The sequence below is a fragment of the Arabidopsis lyrata genome (assembly GCF_000004255.2).
Source record: "Arabidopsis lyrata subsp. lyrata unplaced genomic scaffold ARALYscaffold_1, whole genome shotgun sequence".
Taxonomy (NCBI): domain Eukaryota; kingdom Viridiplantae; phylum Streptophyta; class Magnoliopsida; order Brassicales; family Brassicaceae; genus Arabidopsis; species Arabidopsis lyrata.
The window spans coordinates 14,816,100-14,836,332 of NW_003302555.1; the positions used below are offsets into that span (position 1 = coordinate 14,816,100).

At 33.9% G+C, this 20,233-nt stretch overlaps 5 protein-coding genes and 1 pseudogene across 7 annotated transcripts; 3 read left to right on the top strand and 3 right to left on the bottom strand.

The window, feature by feature from the left end:
- Nucleotides 1-726: 726 nt before the first annotated feature.
- LOC9327050 (ribose-phosphate pyrophosphokinase 2, chloroplastic) lies at nt 727-3,501 on the top strand. Its single transcript, XM_021014260.1, has 8 exons — nt 727-1,140; nt 1,555-1,719; nt 1,806-2,054; nt 2,158-2,301; nt 2,391-2,558; nt 2,659-2,728; nt 2,923-3,004; nt 3,095-3,501. The coding sequence occupies exons 1-8, from the start codon at nt 997-999 to the stop codon at nt 3,273-3,275; spliced, it is 1,203 nt and encodes a 400-aa protein (XP_020869919.1). The 5' UTR covers nt 727-996; the 3' UTR covers nt 3,276-3,501.
- A 1,361-nt stretch (nt 3,502-4,862) lies between these two features.
- On the bottom strand, nt 4,863-7,129 carry LOC9327051 (tobamovirus multiplication protein 2A). Of its 2 annotated transcripts, none has more exons than XM_021013731.1 (7): nt 7,016-7,129; nt 6,396-6,714; nt 6,216-6,315; nt 5,966-6,046; nt 5,779-5,883; nt 5,357-5,566; nt 4,863-5,270 (listed from the first exon to the last, which is right to left on the bottom strand). In XM_021013731.1, exons 2-7 carry the CDS (start codon nt 6,632-6,634, stop codon nt 5,163-5,165), a joined length of 843 nt encoding a protein of 280 aa, XP_020869390.1. In that variant the 5' UTR covers nt 6,635-6,714; nt 7,016-7,129; the 3' UTR covers nt 4,863-5,162. The 2 variants fall into 2 exon arrangements, with proteins under 2 accessions (XP_020869390.1, XP_020869391.1); XM_021013732.1 differs by lacking the exon at nt 7,016-7,129 and adding an exon at nt 6,819-6,912.
- Nucleotides 7,130-8,108: 979 nt separating this feature from the next.
- On the top strand, nt 8,109-10,080 carry LOC110225169 (vacuolar protein sorting-associated protein 55 homolog). 2 transcript variants are annotated; one of them, XM_021014188.1, is made up of 5 exons: nt 8,109-8,252; nt 8,812-8,933; nt 9,025-9,064; nt 9,252-9,336; nt 9,638-10,080. In XM_021014188.1, the coding sequence occupies exons 2-5, from the start codon at nt 8,835-8,837 to the stop codon at nt 9,834-9,836; spliced, it is 423 nt and encodes a 140-aa protein (XP_020869847.1). In that variant the 5' UTR covers nt 8,109-8,252; nt 8,812-8,834; the 3' UTR covers nt 9,837-10,080. The 2 variants fall into 2 exon arrangements, with proteins under 2 accessions (XP_020869847.1, XP_020869846.1); XM_021014187.1 differs by having other exon boundaries at nt 8,110-8,252; nt 8,805-8,933.
- Nucleotides 10,081-10,824: 744 nt separating this feature from the next.
- On the top strand, nt 10,825-13,171 carry LOC9329783 (pentatricopeptide repeat-containing protein At1g32415, mitochondrial). Its single transcript, XM_021014185.1, has one exon. The coding sequence runs from the start codon at nt 10,836-10,838 to the stop codon at nt 13,113-13,115; it is 2,280 nt and encodes a 759-aa protein (XP_020869844.1). The 5' UTR covers nt 10,825-10,835; the 3' UTR covers nt 13,116-13,171.
- Nucleotides 13,172-13,246: 75 nt separating this feature from the next.
- Nucleotides 13,247-14,436, bottom strand: LOC9327052 (putative F-box/kelch-repeat protein At1g32430; the record flags this gene model as incomplete). Its single annotated transcript, XM_021014186.1, is given in 3 exon segments — nt 13,247-13,597; nt 13,599-14,343; nt 14,345-14,436. Coding segments are annotated over 3 exon segments (1,173 nt in total), but the record flags the coding sequence as incomplete, so codon positions are not given.
- A 2,702-nt stretch (nt 14,437-17,138) lies between these two features.
- On the bottom strand, nt 17,139-19,565 carry LOC110224400 (annotated as a pseudogene).
- Nucleotides 19,566-20,233: the final 668 nt, after the last annotated feature.

The window sequence follows — 20,233 nt, forward strand, 5'->3', positions numbered from 1 at the left end:
TCATATCTACTGATGGAGATGATCTGAGATTCTTTAGAATTTGTGTTTGGATTCTTCGATGATAAGAGTTCTATCACAACTTCTATAGTCTTCTTTTTTTTTTGGTTATGCACAAATTCTATAGTCTTGTTTTCTATATATGGCATTTAAAAAACTTTACATGTAATCAAATCAAATATCTAACATGTAACCATTTGATGTATTTAAATTAATAACATTCTTTCATATGACCTTCTCTTTTTTAGTTTTACCAAATACACCATCTCTTTGTATAGTAGATTTAAAGACACTGCTGTTTTATGGCATGTTTAATTAAAATAAAATTTAGCAAAAATTTCCAAGTTTTTAGATGTAACAGAATCTTTTTGATCAGATCAAATATATGAATATCCTATTAGATTAAATTCATTAACACCATTTGTCATTGTTTCGAAGTATTTAAAATAAAGTTAATAAAAATTCAAACATAATATTCCAAGTTAATAATTTTTAACAGAATCAAATTAAGTACATGTAAATATGTAATCATTCGATTGGATGAATTATAGTAATATATATTTCCAAAAAAAAAATACAGAAATAAGAAAGAAAGAAAAAATGAAAACAAATTCTCTTTTTTGACTCTACACGTATAAGCAGAAAGCTCCATCAGATTTAGCCATCAACCAAAACGATATCGTTTTAAACAATTTCCTATTTATTTATATATATATATATATATATATGTTTTGTGCAACAAAAATAAAATTGAAAAATTCCAAATATCGAGAAAGAGAGAAGACCATCGCCGCACCGCTTGAGTCACTCTTCTTCCCGGAGAAGAACAACAAAATTCTTCTTCTTCTCCTTCTCATTCGGTTCTCTTTCTCGAGTCCTGAAACCCTAATCTCCTTCGATCAGTTCTCGGAATTCTTAACGGCGAGGACTCTGATACCTCTGTGACTCAGAGATTCCCTGACGTATTCAGGTGTTTCCGACGTATATATATTCTTACATATGGCGTCGTTGGCTCTGACTTCTCCTCCCGCCGTTAAGATTCCGTCGTATCTGTCATCGTCTTCTTCGTCTCTCTTCTCTCGTTCCTCGATTTCCTTCAGGACCACTGAGTCTCGCTCTCGAATCTGCGTTTCTGGTTACGCGGTGAGCATTTTTTTTCCTTGTTAATGTATGAATCCAATATTCACATTTCGTTTCATAATTTGTTCTGGATTTCTTATATAGAAAACTCAAATAGTTTTTGGATGAATCTATGCTTTGATCTGTTAGATCTTCTGTTTATAGCTAATTTTTGAGAATTTGTGTGTTGAACGATTTAAGAACAGTGCCACATCTTGTTGTTGTTGCTCTTGGCTTGATTCTGTCCATGTATGTGAATGTAGAATTTGGAATTTGTGTGATGAATGCTGCATGAGTTATGCTGTGTTGAAAACGATATGAATGTTTGGTTAAGCTTATGTTTGTAGAGAGATGAAAGAGAGATCGTGAGGTGGTTAAACTTTGTGTCTAACCATTGTGAATTTGGTTTCATAATTCCTTTGCTATTGTTTTTGTTAGAAATGCAATTTGCCTAAGGCACTAAACGGGAACGCTCGGATTCCAATTATTAATGAGACGACAATTCCAAAGTTCTTTGATTCTTCACGGTTGGAGAAATCGGTTAGTAGAAACAATACCAAGCTTAAGTTGTTCTCTGGTACTGCAAATCCAGCTCTATCTCAGGTAGTTTTCTCGAGACCTTTGGTCCGTTTTTTAATTCTGGTTTTCTTCTTGTGAAAAAGTTGCTAAGTTCTTGGAAATATGTGAAGGAAATTGCTTGGTATATGGGCTTGGAGCTTGGGAAGGTTAGCATAAAGAGATTTGCTGATGGAGAGATTTACGTTCAGCTGAAAGAGAGTGTTAGAGGTTGCGATGTCTTTTTGGTGCAGCCTACTTGCACTCCAACGAATGAGAATCTCATGGAGCTTTTGATCATGGTGGATGCTTGCCGAAGAGCATCAGCTAAGAAAGTAACAGCTGTGATTCCGTATTTTGGATACGCAAGAGCTGATAGAAAGGTAGGTTCTTTTTGTGATATTCTGATCAGGTTTTTTGGTCTTCTTAATTGGTAGATACAGTATGTCAAGTAATTTCATCTGATGTATCTATTGATGTTTCCAGACACAAGGGCGTGAATCCATTGCTGCCAAATTGGTAGCAAATCTTATAACAGAAGCCGGTGCAGATCGGGTTCTGGCTTGTGATCTTCATTCAGGACAGTCCATGGGTTATTTTGACATACCAGTGGATCATGTCTATTGCCAGGTATCTCAAGTTTCTACCTTTTTGATAGACAGACCTCTACTTTTTATGCAACCTTTAAAATCTTACCGAGTTCCGTGATTACATTTCAGCCTGTGATTCTTGATTATCTTGCTAGCAAGTCAATTTCCTCTGAGGATTTGGTAGTGGTTTCTCCTGATGTTGGTGGAGTAGCCAGGGCACGTGCATTTGCTAAGAAATTATCTGATGCGCCACTTGCCATTGTCGATAAAAGGCGTCACGGCCACAATGTTGCTGAGGTAATATATAAATTTACCTTCTTTTTTTGGCCTTTTTCTAAATACTTATTATCCTTCCTTCACGCAAGTTCACATGCGTTGATAATATTCTTTCCCACAGGTCATGAACCTAATTGGTGATGTTAAAGGGAAAGTGGCAGTAATGGTGGATGACATGATTGATACCGCTGGTGAGTAAAAATTTCCAGAAATTCCAGTTTGTATCTATATGTTTCTTATCAACAAAAGCTCCCAAACTCTACTCTTTCCCACAACAATCTCTAAACACCATTCTCATTTGGAGGCCGAAAACTCTAGTCCATAGTCGAGATATCTTGCATACATTATTACTAAGAACCAGTTTTTTTTTTTTTCATATTTGCAGGAACCATTGTGAAAGGAGCAGCTCTTTTACACGAGGAGGGTGCACGTGAGGTTTACGCTTGCTGTACACATGCGGTTTTCAGGTAAACCCATTAGCTCGATTTTGCCACTTTCTTTTTCATTTTGGTATATGGAACTGAAAGACTGTTTTGTTGAATGAATCAATGTCACAGTCCACCTGCGATAGAGCGGTTATCAAGTGGTTTGTTGCAAGAAGTGATAGTGACGAATACTTTACCAGTAGCGGAGAAGAATTACTTCCCGCAGTTAACGATTTTATCGGTGGCTAATCTTCTGGGTGAGACCATTTGGCGTGTCCATGATGATAGCTCCGTTAGTAGCATTTTCCTTTGACACAAGTTGGTTTTTGTTAATCAGTTTTGATGTTCGGTTTAGGATCGGTTTAAAAATTCCTCCTTTTTTTTTTCTACTTCTTCTTCACAGTTTCTAGTCTATCTCTAACCATGTTTTTACTTCTATTTCTCACCCAAACTATGTCACTGAGTTTTATCTTTTCTTCTTTTTAGTATAGAGGAGTTATTGATATTAAAATTCTAATATTTTGATTTATTGAAAATAATTACATCATGGTGTAAACATTATTTCTGATGATTTGTTGAGAATTTATAAAATCTCAAAAAATTTGATAGTAACAATTTCAACAATTAATAATAATCTAAACATAAAATCTTGGAATAGAAAGAACATTATTTCTGATGTTTGTGGTTTTTTATGAAAAAAGTTGCTACGTTTTTTTTTTATGGTTTTGTGGTCTTTCTTCGGTTAACCAATTTAATAATACAAAGAGTTGCCAGCAATAAAAAAAAAAGAGTTGCCAAAAACGAACAAATTAGGGTTTTCTTAAACCCAGTCATTGCATATAAATAGTCTTTACTTCGCCGTTTGAAACAAATAAGTGTAATTTCTTCGTCTCTCTGGTCTTGTTTTATAGTTTTAGGTTTTAGCTTGTTTTCCTGAATTCAATTCGTAGTTCATCGCTGATGGCAAACACAACCCTCTAAGAAGTTCTGAGCTTTCTATTACAAATCTTTTCTTTTACAATTTGAGTTTTGTTTTTATGATTTGGGATTTTGTTTGCGGTCGAAGTGACGATAAACAATTCACAGTCTGTCAATCCACTGACAACATTTGAGTGATGTTATTGTGATATCTCGACAGGTTCTGATCGACCCAATAAAAAAATCCTTCCAATGATTTTTTTTTTATTAGTTTTGTTGATTGTGGGCAGATGATGAATATAAGAAAACAAATGGGTAATTTGCGACTGATTAATTACATTGATGTGTTTTTTTCACCTTGGAGAACTGATGTCCCAATCTCTCATCTTCTCTAGTCTTCTAGAGTTTTTATTTATTTAATGATGAATTCATTAAGAAATTGATTTGTTTCTTCTTTTCAAAACTTTCTGTGAACTTTTTACTTTCGGGAAAAAAAAGGCCAATTAGCAGAGCAATGGCGTCTAGTTTAAATGACGTGAATTGCCTTGAAGGTTGGCGATAACAGTCTGCGATTCTCCGTGCCTATCAAACTTTTGCTTTTGGTATTGATAATGGCCTCGAACAAGTCGCTACATTCGTTTACTTTTCAATTTCTCACCAGGATCACAACTTTTTGGAATAACGAACCAAACGCTTATGCAATGGTCTCAATTGAGATCATAGTCCCCATCATGTGGAGCAATGGTCGGATGGTTAAAAGTGCAACTATGACTAAAGCACATTTGTAAATCGGAAATTGAGAATTGGGACTAGACTAAATGTTTGGTTGGTTAAAATGCAATTATGATTAACACATTTGTAAACCGGAAACAGATAAAATGTGTGGTTGGTTACATATGCCTAATCTTTCTCATATGGATGTTACAGTTTCTAAAATAGGGCCTAATCTGCCTTGTTATGCGAAATTTCTGGGCGTGTAACATGAAGCAAGTGAGTTTTATATATAATAAGAAACATAGGACTGAATCAGACTGGGAACCAAGATGAATTACAAAAGACTAGGTTGTTACACGCAGAAGTCCTTACAAAAGACTACACAGACACAACAAATGAGTTTTGAGACCGTGACTAGGTTGATTAGAGATCTCAAGTGCTAAGAGTCATCATCAACCCAGAAACAAGGAACCCTAATTTTACTGACACTCTTTGATTGTTATACGCAGAAATAATAAAGACACTTGAAAAGAGAATTAGCGGAACTTTTCAACTTTTAAAAATGGACTCACATGATGGTGCATCGGCCCTTTTCTTCGTTTGGTTGCGCTGGCATTTGCTGGAACCGGTGTGACTCTGAGGGATTGTATGTGAACTCAGATGTGTCCAGCCCATACTGTTTCAAAAAAAGCCATCAGTTCATCTCGGTATCGTGCTAATGCTTTTTTACTTTTTTACTTCAGCACGTTTAAATCTTGTTACCTTTTCCCTCATACGTGCACTCCAAGGGTCATTGCGGCTTGGGCGTTGGTCCAAAGTAGGAGCAACTGGGACACCAGTGACAGGGGCGGCTTGGCGGTTGATGAATGGCTGCCTGATTTGTTGCCTTGGAGCTATATATTCATCATCACTGTCATACTCTGGTGGTGTATTAGCTGCCCTAACGATAAGGGCAAGCAAGAAGAGTAAAGCCTGCAAGTAAACAAATCAGCATTAAGAGTTTATAGAGGTGACATGTTTCTATTGCCATACAACAGTCTACAAACACTTCCCCATGGATATTTAACTTTCCAAGATAGTTTGCAGACAAGTTTAATTTATAAGTATTTAGCCTTGATTTTTACAATTGAACAAAAGAGAAGAGAAGAAATGATCAAAAGTTCTGAAAGTGTGCTTGCTCTTACCTCGAAAACAACTGCTCCTAGAGCTACCCATCTAACAATCTTCCAGTTCTCTCTCAGGAAATTATATATCGTATCGAAGTTTCCAGTCCTGTCAGAAGGAAGTTCCTAGAGAACAATGATACAAAATGGTTAGCTAACATGAAATCTAGCCCAAGAGGGAAACAGACAAAAAAAAAAGATAACTCACATCTCTCCAGCTGTTATCGAAGAAAATAAATGCTGCGAATCCAAGCTCCACCAAGATCAACAAGATCAGAAGGAGAGAGTACTATTCTCAGTTAAGGAAATAAAAGGTTAACACTTTAAATTTGCTAAAGGATCCTATCATAATAACCTGATCATATAACTAGAGTTCAAGGCATCAAATATAAAGCAAGGCAACATTTTATCAAAAACGAAAAGTTGGATAAGAAAAGCAAGTTAAGTAATAAGGATACACAAGATAAGCAGCAGACGCTCCTCGAACAAGTACCAACGCAGCCACAGCAAGAAATAACAAAGAGAGCCACGCCGATACCAATGAACAAGTATATGAACCTGCATTTACGTGATAAAACATAAGAACCAAAGAAGACACCCAATATATAATAACTAAGTAAAAGACAATAATCACATACCAGGCTTTGGGAAGATTATCAAACACATTAGAAGACAGTGACACAGCCATAAGCATAGGCCTCCCAAACGAAACGTAACTTTGATCGCCATTTGTGGAATCGAATGTAACAGAATTATCGGTAACTCTCTTGTACTCAACAAATAAGTAGATACCATAACCAATCATGCCAAGTCCAACAACAGCCAGCAGAAAGTTGAGTAACTTCAACAAACACTCCAAACAACCTCTAAAAGTCATCTCTTATTTGTCACGACTTAAACTGCTATATTGGTTCACTCAGCTTTTTCCCTTTTAATTCATCAGTCCGAAGAATTATCCTACAAATCACGAAAAAAACATCAAAAACTCAAATTCAATGAGTTAATATGATAAATCACAAAGAAAGGTCAAATCAAATTCAACGAAATTTTAAGGTCCTGACCAAATTCAGTCTTCTCTAATCGACATCAAAATCGATCCAATCACATGGAAAAAAACTTGTAATCTAAAATGATTTCCACGAAACTTTTTCCGTGAAACAAAAAATCTACGAAGGGATAAGTGCAGATCGAGAGAACAAAATCGAAATTACGCGATCGAAGGCAAGAGATTGAGAGGAAGAAGATAATGGAAACTTACGGAGAATTGTTGAGATGATGATTCTTCGATCTTCGAGAGGAAGGGGATGAAATCGAAGGAAGGGCAAATTTTTTTTTTTTTGTGTTTGGATTTTTGTTGGTAATACAAATGCCAGCTGGCAATTTTTATTTGAAGATGGACTGAAAAATCGAGGAGATAGGCCATTTTAGTTTTTCAGGAGCCCAACTACGTATACGTGTCGTTGAATAGTTTCAATTACAAATTTATTTATCTTTTCCGACTTCTGTCGGCAAAATTAAAATTAGTTTTGTGAATGGAATTTTCTGTATGTCTATATGTCCTAAAGACTCCAAGACATTAAAAAGCTTAGTTTTATTACTTTGAAGTTCAATTTGCAAGTACTTCAAATCTTTACTATTACTTTGAGTAGAGACAAAATATCTTCTTCTTAGGACTCTGTATAATACCCAAAATTTGTAAACCGATCCGAATTTGATCCGGAAAATCTGGTTCTGAAACCGAATCGAATAGTTAATCTCAACCCGAACGGATAATGAAATCTCCTACCCGAACTATCTGAACTGAATCCGATTTGAGCTGAAACCGAAAGGATATCCAAAAATCAGAAATAAAATTATATATCCAAAATATTAGTTATATTTAGTTACAATTTTATACCAAATAACAAAAATATCTCAAATAACCTAGGTATTGGAAAAAAATTAGTTATATTTGTTAAAATAATATATTTTTCCAAAATTTAACCAAATATTAGTATAATTAAACCAATTTTTATTAAAGTTGAATAAATTCTTACATTGTTTTTTTTTTTGAAAACCGATCCGAATCCAACATTATCTGAACCGAAACCGAACCGAATAGTCATAAAATCCGAACGGATAATAAACTCTTATACCCCGAATTATCTGAATCCGATCCTAAATCCGTATGTCACGACGTACTTCTTCTCATGGCTGGACCGGACTAAATAAGTTTCAAACCGTATCGGGTTTGGTACACACATGGCCGGTCATCGTCAAAGGGTATACAAAAATTACGATGAGCTCGACCACAGCTGATAGAAGTTCCAAATTTTACAAAAACAGAAATTCTGTATATTCTTAGTTAAAAAACAGAAGGGGTTTACCTTATTTATGATTAATGTCTGAAAATTTTGATAGTTGAAGCGAATCAACAACACTCGGGTTCGTGGAAAAAGATTTGATCGTCAAAAGGGTTTCGTTTCTAACTTCCTGCGTAAATCTAACCTTTTTCGGTATGATTCTCATCTAATCTGGTCGAAATTCTTCAAATTGTCGCTATTTTTGTGTGACTTGCCCTTTTTCTTATGAACTTTGGATCCGTGTGAAATTGATTCTGGCGATTGGGGTTGGATTCAGTAATTCGTCGAATTTCTTGGAAGTAATTGAGCTTGGCAAGTATAAGGTCATCTTTTGTAAAAATTGAACCTTCTTCTTCAAAAAAAAAAAAAATGAAGTTTCTCTTATTTTTCTGGAGATTATTTCTTTTTGTCACAGTTAGTTAGCGAATGGAGAAGTAGAATTTGAGGTCTGATGTCGAATTTGATAGGAGAGTAAAAATGAAACGAGATTCCGGATAAGTTTGATCTCTCTTACCACTGAAAAACAAAATCAGATCTTTGATGATACTTTCTTGGGATTCTTTTGATGTGTTATTCTGTTTAGTTGAAGATTGGCTCACTGATTTTATCTTTGAGGGTCTTAGAATCCCTAAAGTTTGGATTTTTATGAATGTTATCATTAGAAACTCAAAAAACTAAGTCGCTTTCATATTATTTTCTTCTTAGCATTCAGCTATCTTGTGGAAGGACTTGTTAATGGCAGACGTACCTGGATACCTGCGCACTTGTTTGGATATGGGGAAGATAGCTTTCTTAGCGATCCTAGTATCTACAGGGATCGTGTTGCAGATTCTGGTATCCCATTGATTCTTACTAGTTTTGTTATTGTCTGTTTATGCTTCTTCTTCCACGATTTTAAACCCTTTGTTTGCTACTTTTGTTCCAGGCTTGTGCTCTGTTCAATAATTGGTGGCCAATGCTAAGTGGTGAGTTCTTTCGCTCGACCTCCGGTATCTCTTTACTGGTTTGATCTTTAATCTTGACAGTTGTTTTTACTTGAAAGCTGCATTTTGTATCGATGAAAGTAGACTATTTTAGATCTTGTTTGGTTACATAAAAAGTGTCAGTGAAAGGTGATAGCTTTTAAACTCTTTCTCTACTTTTGCTTTGCAGTTATAATGTATGTGCTCCTCCCAATGCCTCTACTCTTCTTTGGTGGATCAGACAGTACATCTCTATTCAACGAGTCAGATAATAGGTGCGATACATGCCTCGATTATTTGTTTACGTTTGCATTTGCATTTACGTTACATTGCAAGTGAACGCAAAACTATAATCATCTTTAGCTATATCCATCTGTTAACTGTAAACATAAGCATCAACCAGAAACAGAAGGAGACCTCCCCTTTAGCGTTTGGCATTTCAAAAAATCTGAATTTCTGTTTGAATTACTTTCTATCGTATAAACGCGTTTGGAACAATCGATACGATATTCGACTTTCTAAGTCTCGGCATATTAAAAACTCACTGAGCTTACATGAACCTTTTTTTAAATTCAGTTGGATCAATGCAGCCAAGTTTTTGACTGGTGCATCAGCAGTTGGAAGCGTCGCAATACCATCGATTCTAAAACACGCTGGACTCATCGGTTGGGGCGCATTAGCCCTTGATCTCTCATCCTACGTTGTCTTCCTCGTCGCTATTTTGGGTTACATTTGCATAGGAGATGCCAGTGACAACTATTACAGCTACATTTAAAACACACACAAATTCATCATCATTTGTTTCAATCTCAAAGCCTCAGCCTTTATCACTTCCCGGTTCGCTTCGAAACGAAAACATCTTGTTGCTATGGAATCACTCAGCTGATTGGATTTTCACAAGTTTAGAGTTTGTGTGTCAAAGTGTATGTATGAATGAATTTTTTTACGTGGTTTTGTTTCCTTTTGATGTATATAGAACAGATTTACTATTTGGGAATATATAAAATTTTCTTTATTAATGTGTCGATGAAAAATACAAAAGCTTTACCAAAGTATATACAGTTAAACCTCTATAAATTAATAATGTTGGGACTATGATATTTTATTAATTTACAGTGATATTATTAATTCATAATATAAATTAATATTTATTAATTTATAGAAAGTTTTGTTTTCATTGTTGAATTTTTTAAAAAAAATATATGAGGAAAACAATGTGATCGAAATAAAATTAATGTTTTGGATGTTATAAATTTTATAGTTTTAGACTTAAACATTTAATATTTCGAAGAGAAAATAATTTTTTTTACAATGAATAACAAAGATTATAGAGTTTACATATATAAACGATATACATAAATTAAAATTTATAAATAATGACATATATAGTTGTATTTGAAAAATGATGCATATTCTAGAATTTGAAAACTTAAAGTAAATTTTGGCTATTTTATGAAAACCCCTAATATATATATAATTATAAATATATATATATATATATAAAAATTTACATGATTATTAATTTATGATATTATTGGGACCATATTTTTTTTTTTTTTTTTTTAACGACTTGGGACCATATTTTCATATATGGATTTCAAAAAAATTATTATCTTATTATCTTATCGAATTTAGTTAATTTTTACATTGGCCTAACTTGGGACCTACAAAATTTATTAATTTATCATATTTACTAATTTATCGAATATTAATTTATAGAGGTTCTACTGTATATAAGCACTTTTAAAAACTGAGTCTTTTAAAAATAGTTTGAATGCGAGCACTCCGTGTTAAGAAAGTTTGTGGCTTTCTCTCGAAACTATCTCTCAGTTCTTCGATATCTTGTCGTCGATTCTATGGATCGAATTATGGAAGCCATCGTCGTGGTTTCTCTAATGAAGAAGCTCTTATTCTTCGTCGCTTATCTGAGGGAGGTCTTGTACATGCACGCCACTTGCTCGACAAAATTCCTCAGAGAGGAAGTATCAGCCGTGTCATTTACTGTACTTCGCTTCTTACCAAGTACGCGAAAGCTGGATACTTGGATGAAGCACGGGTTTTGTTTGAAGTAATGCCGGAGAGGAATATCGTCACTTGCAATGCGATGTTGACGGGTTATGTCAAATGTAGGAGATTGAATGAGGCTTGGACATTGTTTCGGGAAATGCCGAAGAACGTTGTTTCTTGGACTGTGATGCTTACTGCGCTTTGTGACGATGGAAGGAGTGATGATGCAGTCGAGTTGTTTGATGAAATGCCTGAGAGAAATGTGGTTTCTTGGAACACGTTGGTTACGGGTTTGATTAGGAATGGGGAAACGGAGAAGGCGAAACAGGTGTTTGATGCTATGCCTAGCCGAGATGCTGTGTCGTGGAACGCTATGATTAAAGGGTATATTGAGAATGGTGGAATGGAGGAGGCGAAACTATTGTTTGAGAATATGAGTGAGAAAAATGTAGTTACTTGGACGAGTATGGTATATGGTTATTGTCGGTATGGAGATGTTCATGAAGCTTATAGATTGTTCTGTGAAATGCCTGAGAGAAATGTCGTTTCTTGGACCGCTATGATTAGTGGGTTTGCTTGGAATGAGTTCTATAGAGAAGCATTGATGCTTTTTCTTGAAATGAAGAAGGATGTTGATGCAATATCACCAAATGGTGAAACTCTCATCTCTCTTGCTTATGCTTGTGGTGGTCTTGGTGTTGGATTTCGTCGTCTCGGCGAGCAATTGCACGCACAAGTTATATCTAATGGGTGGGAAAGTGTGGATCATGATGGAAGGTTGGCGAAAAGTCTTGTTCATATGTATGCATCATTTGGCTTGATTGCTTCAGCGCAGTCTCTGCTCAACGAAAGCTTTGATTTGCAGTCTTGTAACATTATTATCAGCGCTTATCTAAAGAATGGGGATTTTGAGCGAGCTGAAACTCTGTTCAGGAGAGTCGAGAGCTTACACGACAAAGTATCTTGGACATCGATGATCGATGGATATCTAGATGCGGGTGATGTATCGAGGGCCTTTGATCTGTTTCAGAAACTTCACGACAAAGATGGGGTTACATGGACTGTTATGATCTCAGGTCTTGTCCAAAACGAGCTTTTTGCAGAAGCTGCATCCCTACTGTCAGATATGGTGAGATGTGGTCTGAAACCGTTGAACTCGACTTACTCTGTTCTTCTTAGTTCTGCGGGAGCCACTTCGAATCTCGACCAAGGGAAGCATTTACACTGCGTGATTGCAAAAACCACAGCTTGCTATGATCCTGATCTCATCCTTCAAAACTCTCTTGTCTCTATGTATGCCAAATGTGGAGCCATAGACGATGCTTATGAGATATTCTCAAAGATGGTCCGGAAAGATATAGTTTCATGGAACTCTGTGATCATAGGGTTATCGCATCACGGCTTAGCGGATAAAGCTTTGAAACTGTTCAAAGAGATGCTTGATTCGGGGATGAAACCGAACTCTGTAACTTTTCTCGGAGTCCTCTCAGCTTGTAGCCACTCTGGGCTCATCACCAAAGGTTTAGAACTATTCAAAGCGATGAAGGAAACCTATTCGATCCAACCCGGAGTCGAGCATTACATCTCGATGATAGACCTTTTAGGCAGAGCCGGAAAACTAAAAGAAGCAGAGGAATTCATTTCAGCCCTGCCTTTCACTCCAGACCATACAGTCTACGGCGCATTGTTAGGCTTATGCGGACTCAACTGGAGAGATAGAGATGCGGCAGGCATAGCGGAACGAGCTGCAATGCGGTTGCTAGAGCTTGACCCAGTAAATGCACCAGGACATGTGGCGCTATGTAACATGTATGCCGGATTAGGGAGGCATGAGATGGAGAAAGAAATGAGGAAAGAGATGGGAATAAAAGGAGTGAAGAAGACACCAGGATGTAGTTGGGTTGTGGTAAATGGAAGAGCTAATGTGTTTCTCTCTGGTGATAAGTCTGCAAGTGAAGCTGGTCAGATGGTTTTGTCAATCTTTTGTGGTAATGAAATGCTTGACGAGGAAGAAGAGAAACCGTTGAGTCTATTATGCCATTGCTGAGGGTTAAGCACATATGTTCACTACAGTTTGTGTATGCTCACAACTTATTTGTTAACCAAAAACAAGTAAACATAAAGGAACCATAAAAATTGTCCAAAAAAAAATTAAAAAAAAAAAGGAACCATAAAAAAGGAAAAAAAATAAAGCAACCAAAAATAAAAATTAACTTGTAATTCTGCTTCTTCTCTTTGACCTCCAGGAACCAGGACCAAACTGGGAAAATAGGTACAGTGCAAAGGCCAAGGATCAACGACAGAATCCAATTGGGTTTTACTGATAAACTTATTTTCCCCCACAACATAGATCCAAGCCCGACCAGTTTCATCACAAGAACAAATGATGATCCTTTTATCGTCAATGAAGTAACTTGGCTGAGAATGAGATTTGGTCTGTACTAAATCTGGCATGTTAGGAATTGACACCTCCATGAAACTCATCCATTTCACATCCCCACCGTACCGATTATCAACCTTGTTCTTGGTCCACCCAAATCTTTATCTTCTTTGTCACATGGCACTGCTTCAACAACGAAAAACGATCTTCCCTAAAAACCCTTAGGACAAGAGCATCGCAAGCATTGTTCTTCCCACTTGGTAGATCACAAAACTTCAAGAATTCTTCGCTAGAAAAATTGAAGCTAAGTACGTAGAACGAGAAGGGGTCAGTATCATGAGTCTTGTCATCATTATAAGCAACCCAATACAAAGTTCCATTCAACGAAACAACACTTGTTAAGTAATGGTTAACGGTAACATTAACAAGTTCACTATATTTTGCTTCGTCTAAATCTTCATCTGTCCACGTATCGGAAGCAAAGTCATGGATTTTCCACGTATCGGTAGAGCCTAAGTCCTTCATATAAACGGAAAGGGTCTTGTAAACAATTTCCTCAACTCTCTTATTATTATCATAACCTATGCCAATAAAATCTAAACTAGGTTGGTTAACCTCGGGCTCGATGCATCTAGTCTGTCTTAACCAAGGGTTCCAAACCACGGCTCCTTCACCCATGCCACAAAGCAAGAATCCACTGGTATCAACCAAGCTTATAGGTATCTGAGGTTTTAAACCGGGAGTATTTAGGGTTAACTCACGCACCTCTACCTTGGGATTGACGCTAACCGAATAAATCTTGGATCTAGTTGTTAAAATGAATTGAAACGTCATCTTGTGGTTGTTGATGAACGTCTTGTCGTCGAAGAGAGTGTTCCATCGTTTGCAAACGGTATCTTACAAGAGAAGTAGGAGAGACACGAGATAGGATCTCTTCCACCAAATCCCATGGAAGCTTCTCCTTATTCGCCATTTGGGTATTTTGTTTTCAAGTAACTACTCACTACGTTTTCAAAATGTCTATTTATAAAGTTTTCCAAATTGGGGTATCATCAACCGTTTGTTCATGAAAATCTCCAAAAGTTGTGATTTTACTCTTTTGTGTTGTTTTACATAAAAATATGGATTTCTTTTCCGTCAGAATCTAGATTTTATTAAATGATAACTTGTTATTTTGTAAATATACTAGATTTTAACCCGCGGTACACCGCGGGGCTATATTTTCTTAAAAAAATCAAAATGTAATTTGTTTGATAGATTATTTTGATTGTTAATTTTAGGATTTCACCCGTGGTATACGATCTTTTATAAATATCAACCCAAACCCGTCCCATCATATTACCCGTCCCGTGAAATTAAACATTATTTAGTTATTTTTCTTTTTAATAATACTTTTATTTAAAAGCTATATAATTCAAGTCAATTTAAAAATTTCTTTTAAATGGTTCCCATAAGATATATATACATATATATTAAATTTGTATAGAGTTGAAATAATATTAATATTACAAATTTTTTATATAATTTAAATATTATAAATATTTTTAAAAATATGTAATATATATTTTTTGTTATTGAATAAGAGGATATTATGTGTAAGAAATGTAGAAAATAAGAGTTTAATATTTTTATTATGGAGTCGCAAAAAAAATCTTTTATTTCTATACATGTTATTCATTTATTAATAATAAAAGAAAACAAATCCTTTAAATTAGATATTAACTAAAATAAACGCACCATAATTACTTATTAAGTAACAACCAATAAATTTCACCAAAAAATAGGTAACAACCAATAAATTCTAAACGCAGTAATTAAAGAATGAGATATTAAAAAAAATATATCAAATAAGATATAAGAATCTTAAAATAATTGAACATCTAAATAATTTAATTGTTAGTGTCGATTTTAATGCCTTCATTAATGTGGATTTTTTTTTTTTACAGAGAAATATTTCCTAAAGATTATCACATTAATGACTCAGAAAATTAAGGAAGATATGAATTTATGATTCTCGAAATCGTATTGGTAATATCTTTAAGTAATATTTTTCAAATTTAAATAATTAATGCCAATGGCATTCATCCGTAAATAAGGTCCAACTCCAGGATTTATTTGCTAAAAGTCATTCAAAAATGTATATATAGATATTTATGAGCTCTATATTCTCTCCATTCTTTATTACTTTTTTTTTCTTTTTTTTTTTGCAGATTGGTTTTTTTTTTCTTTCTTTTTTTTATTAGTTTCAATGGTTGTATTTGAATGGTTTTGTGTATCATGTAAACTTTTATGATATAATATAAGTGATTTACAGTAAAAAAAATTATATTTAATGAAATCATTTAATTATAGAAACTAATTTATTTTCAGTTAAATATTAAATATTTAAGTTAACTTTATACGTTCCCTCTAATATTTAAATATTTAATATTTAACTGAAAAAATCAAATAAAGTGAAACAAACTAAAACCGGTAAAACTTCTTATTTGTAGCTTTCTGAAAAACATGGTTTAAACCAGAGATTTAAATTTTTCTATTTTTTACTTTCAAAACAATTTAAAATATAATGTGGATTTTGAAATCCAATAATAAATCATTAAACGAATAACATCTGATTTTAACTTGTATTTAGAAATGATCGATGGGATGTATTCAATCAAATATTGTAAATGGTTTGTGTTAAAATAACAAATCATATGTTCAATCATGGAATTTAAGAGGTCTAACTAAATCCAATGTTATTGAACTAATGATTTAGAAATCTACTTAAAATCAACTATTATTGAAAATAATTTGAGGATTGGATTTCTAATGGATTTCAAACGATTTCTTTAGTTTAAAATACATAAATCTATATCTTCTGGTTTTAGGAGGATATTTATAATAAATCATAATAACGTCGTAAAATCATCAAAATTATATAAAACTCGAATCATTTAAAATCTATGATTGAATACACCCTGAATGACTAATACCACGTCGACAATTAAATAGAGCTGTCAAAATGGGCTGTCCATGTCCATTAGCTCGGTCCAATACTGACCATTTTAGTTTTGGACAAATAGTGACCATGTCCATTAACGACCATGTCTATTAAGGACCATGTCCATTAACGTTCTTGTCCAAACGGGCTGTCCATTGGTCATCATTAGAACAAATTTTGAAAAACGTAAATTTTTGAAAAAAAAACCTAAATCGCAAATGTTCTCATCTAAATCGAAAGAAGTTGATGAGATTGATGTGGTGAAGCCATGGAGACAAGAGATATGCGAGGAAATCGCTGGAGAAATCTCTGATTTCGATTTTAAGAAACTTAGTAAATGACTAAATGAATTTCGATTTTTCCCCAAATTGATTTGACCTAACATTTTGAATGTATTGGGCCGTCCATGTCCATGACGTCTAGTCCATTAACGACCATGTCCATTAAAGATCATGCCTACTAACATCCATGTCAAAATGGGCTTGTCCATGACCGGTCCATTAGGTGTTGGACACGAACAACCCATCGGCCTGCCCATTTTGAGAGCTCTACAATTAAAGATTTTAAAAACAAGAATACAAGAACACGTTGATTTTACTTTGGATTTCTAAATCATTTAAAATCCAGTTGTTTTTTATTACTCACAATCATAAAACTTGAAAATACCAAATAGGATATATATTTTTTTTGGACAACTTAAATATATCTATATTATTAATTGGGAAGCATTGGATAATAAATAACCTTATAAAGGGTAAATAATTACAAATAATGCCATTAAAAATTTTCGATTCTACGACTACAAAAAAAAATTTGGCGAGGGGTATAATGGACAATAAGATCTAACTGGGACGCGGATCTTGGATCCTTTAGTCGGATCTGCATTCGTAAAAACATGCGGACCCGATTTAAATGAGAAATGATCCTATTGGGCTTACGATTTGAATGAGAAATGATCTTATTGGGCTTACGATCAATAGGCCCGATATGAAGCTCTTGCCGTCTTGCGTTTATGATTCAGATCTACAGTTTTTAAAGAAAATAATAATCAGATTCAATACATTTAGATGCATTAACATTACAAGCAAATCTATTTATTCGGATTAGAAAATCACTACTCTTTTATTTCTATAACAACCCAATCCCATAAATTCCAATGATTAAAAGAAAACTTATTGATTTATATTCGATTTCATTTATTAGTTATTACCACAATTAACAAAATCCGTTTATTGAAATATTCATTTATGAATTTTACCCAAAAAAAACTAAATATATATATTCATATAGTAACAAATCAAGCATATTCCTTACCTATTCTTAATCGAGAATATGTTAGCAATTAATGTTTTGAAAAATTAGATTCAATTGCTTCAAAAATCATTCCATAACAACTAAAACTATAAATGCGAATTTAAAAAAGCATGTCACGGATAAATCTATGCAAACTCAATCCCACATATTCCCTATATTGAAAGATAACTAATTCTTCGATATTAGATTTTCTTTATTAGTTTTTATTTAAAATCACAAAATCTCTTCAAATCCATATTCAGTTTTAAATTCTACCCAAAAAAATCATAATAGCTATGCAGAAAATCGCCACAAATCAAGCATATACCTTAAAGATTCTAATTCGAAATTATCTTCTTTCGCGATAATTCTGTAAACCCTAATAAAATTATAGGCGACTTTGGATTACTATAAATATAGAGTAAAGAATCCTATTGAACTTACCTTTTAAAGCTTTCACCTTTTCTCTTCACGATCTCTCTAAGAAATTGGCAGCTGAGCAAGCATTCACCGATCTTGCTGACATCAAGCCTTTCATTTACAGGAAGCTGGGAAGATGCTGTATCAATGTCAAAGTTAATATGTTCTTCTTGCTCATAACCGGTCTGAGATACTACAAGAAGCGGATCTAGCGTTGTATCACATATCAATATCAACATCAATGTCAACGAGGTCTTCTAGCTCATTATCAACCGGAGATATAACAAGTTGTTGGTTTGGTGTAGTTTCAACATCAGAAGGGTTAAATCTCTTAGTAGATCTCGAAGATGTTGCATTAAAATCAATACCTTTTGTCTTCTCTGCATGACCACATTTTCTGACGAAATAAGAAGTGGGTTTCTCACATAAAGTCTGTCCATCGTAAACCAGCACTTCAAACTCAGACAGTCCATGGAACTTGAAGACCAATCATTCTCCTCTAGCGAATGATCTTTCACAAACTTGTCCCACCCAATGTCTTTTCATCATCTTCATCTACTCTCACACTATATGTAGCGCCACTTGGACTTTTGAGAGTCACAATCTGAGGTAGCTTCCTTTTGCAATGTGTTGAAAACTTTTGAGGTACGACCTGTAATGATTTGCAAAAAGTGGTAATTGTGATGTTAAAATGGTAATCTCAAGACTCTTAGAGCCACAAAGAAGTGATTTTGAGAGATAAAAACAACAATTGCTTAAACCCTTTAATAGATTTGAGGGTAAAATCCCCAAATTAAAACCCAGTAGAAAAAAAGAAAAGTTTATATATGAAGAAATCGAAAGAGAAACATGAATTGCTGATAAAGATGCATGAAGAAAAAGGTTATTAGAGAAAGTAATAGAGACATACAAGGCGATTGTGGAAACCAGGAAGGAGGAGCTGAGTGAAATTTCAGAAAACAAATCTATATACAAACTAATTTTGAAATCTATTAACCCATGGCTCTGAAGATTTATGTAGATAGATTGATTTACTGGTTAAATTCCAAAAATACAGTAAATCAATTTGGGATTTGTTTATAGAAATTATTGAAATCAAAATTTCATTATATAATTTGCAATACTTACTCATACAAGCTCGGGTTCTTCACATTTATCGCCAAAGGTCTCTGTTCAAACATAGAATTTCACAAATTGGAAATCGAATCGACAAATTGACCAAAAAAATAGTTCTCTAAAACTGAATCAATAAAAACCTTACCTCTTTCTAGAATTCAGAATCTGCGATGGAAACTTGATAAACAGCGATGAAAAGCTTGATTATAAGAGTATTTCGTAATTGATTCTCAGATCGAACAATAGTCTGAGATTTTTAGGGTTTGGTGTTTAATCTCACTAATAAGACAATGTTGTCTCGACATTATTCTATCCAAAAAGAAAAAAAAAATCAGTAATATATTTAATAAAATAAAAGAAACGAATAGATGGATCGATGTAAAGAGTATTATTAAGTGGGTCTCAATGTATTTCCGCCCAAAATTAAAAAACTTCTGGATTCAGTCATGGGCCACTATATTTTTGGTTTGGGTCAAACGTATATATTTATTATCAATGTATCAAGTTACAAACAATAATTTTGCATTACCAATTTAATTATTTTATATTTTTAAAAACTATAATATTCTATAAAAAATCATAATCAATATTCAATATTACAAATATTTCACAACAAGTCTGCAACTTTCCAAATAATTCACCAAAACCAAACAAAGCTATCCAATTATTCACCAAAACAAAATTACTAATTACTTACTTATCTTTCTATTCAAAATTTAAAACCAATCAAACATAAAACAAATTTCTGTACCAAATTTTATTTAAAACACAAAAAATTTGATAATACATTTAAGTTTCTAATATTACGGTATCTATTCTATTTTCTGATCCCCAAAAGAAAAAAAAATTAGTTACATACCACATAAAAACAAACGTATTGACTACATATGTTATACAACACATATCTTAAAATATGAAATCCCGCACGTACATGCGGGTCTGGGTCTAGTATATATATAAAAAGGAACAATAC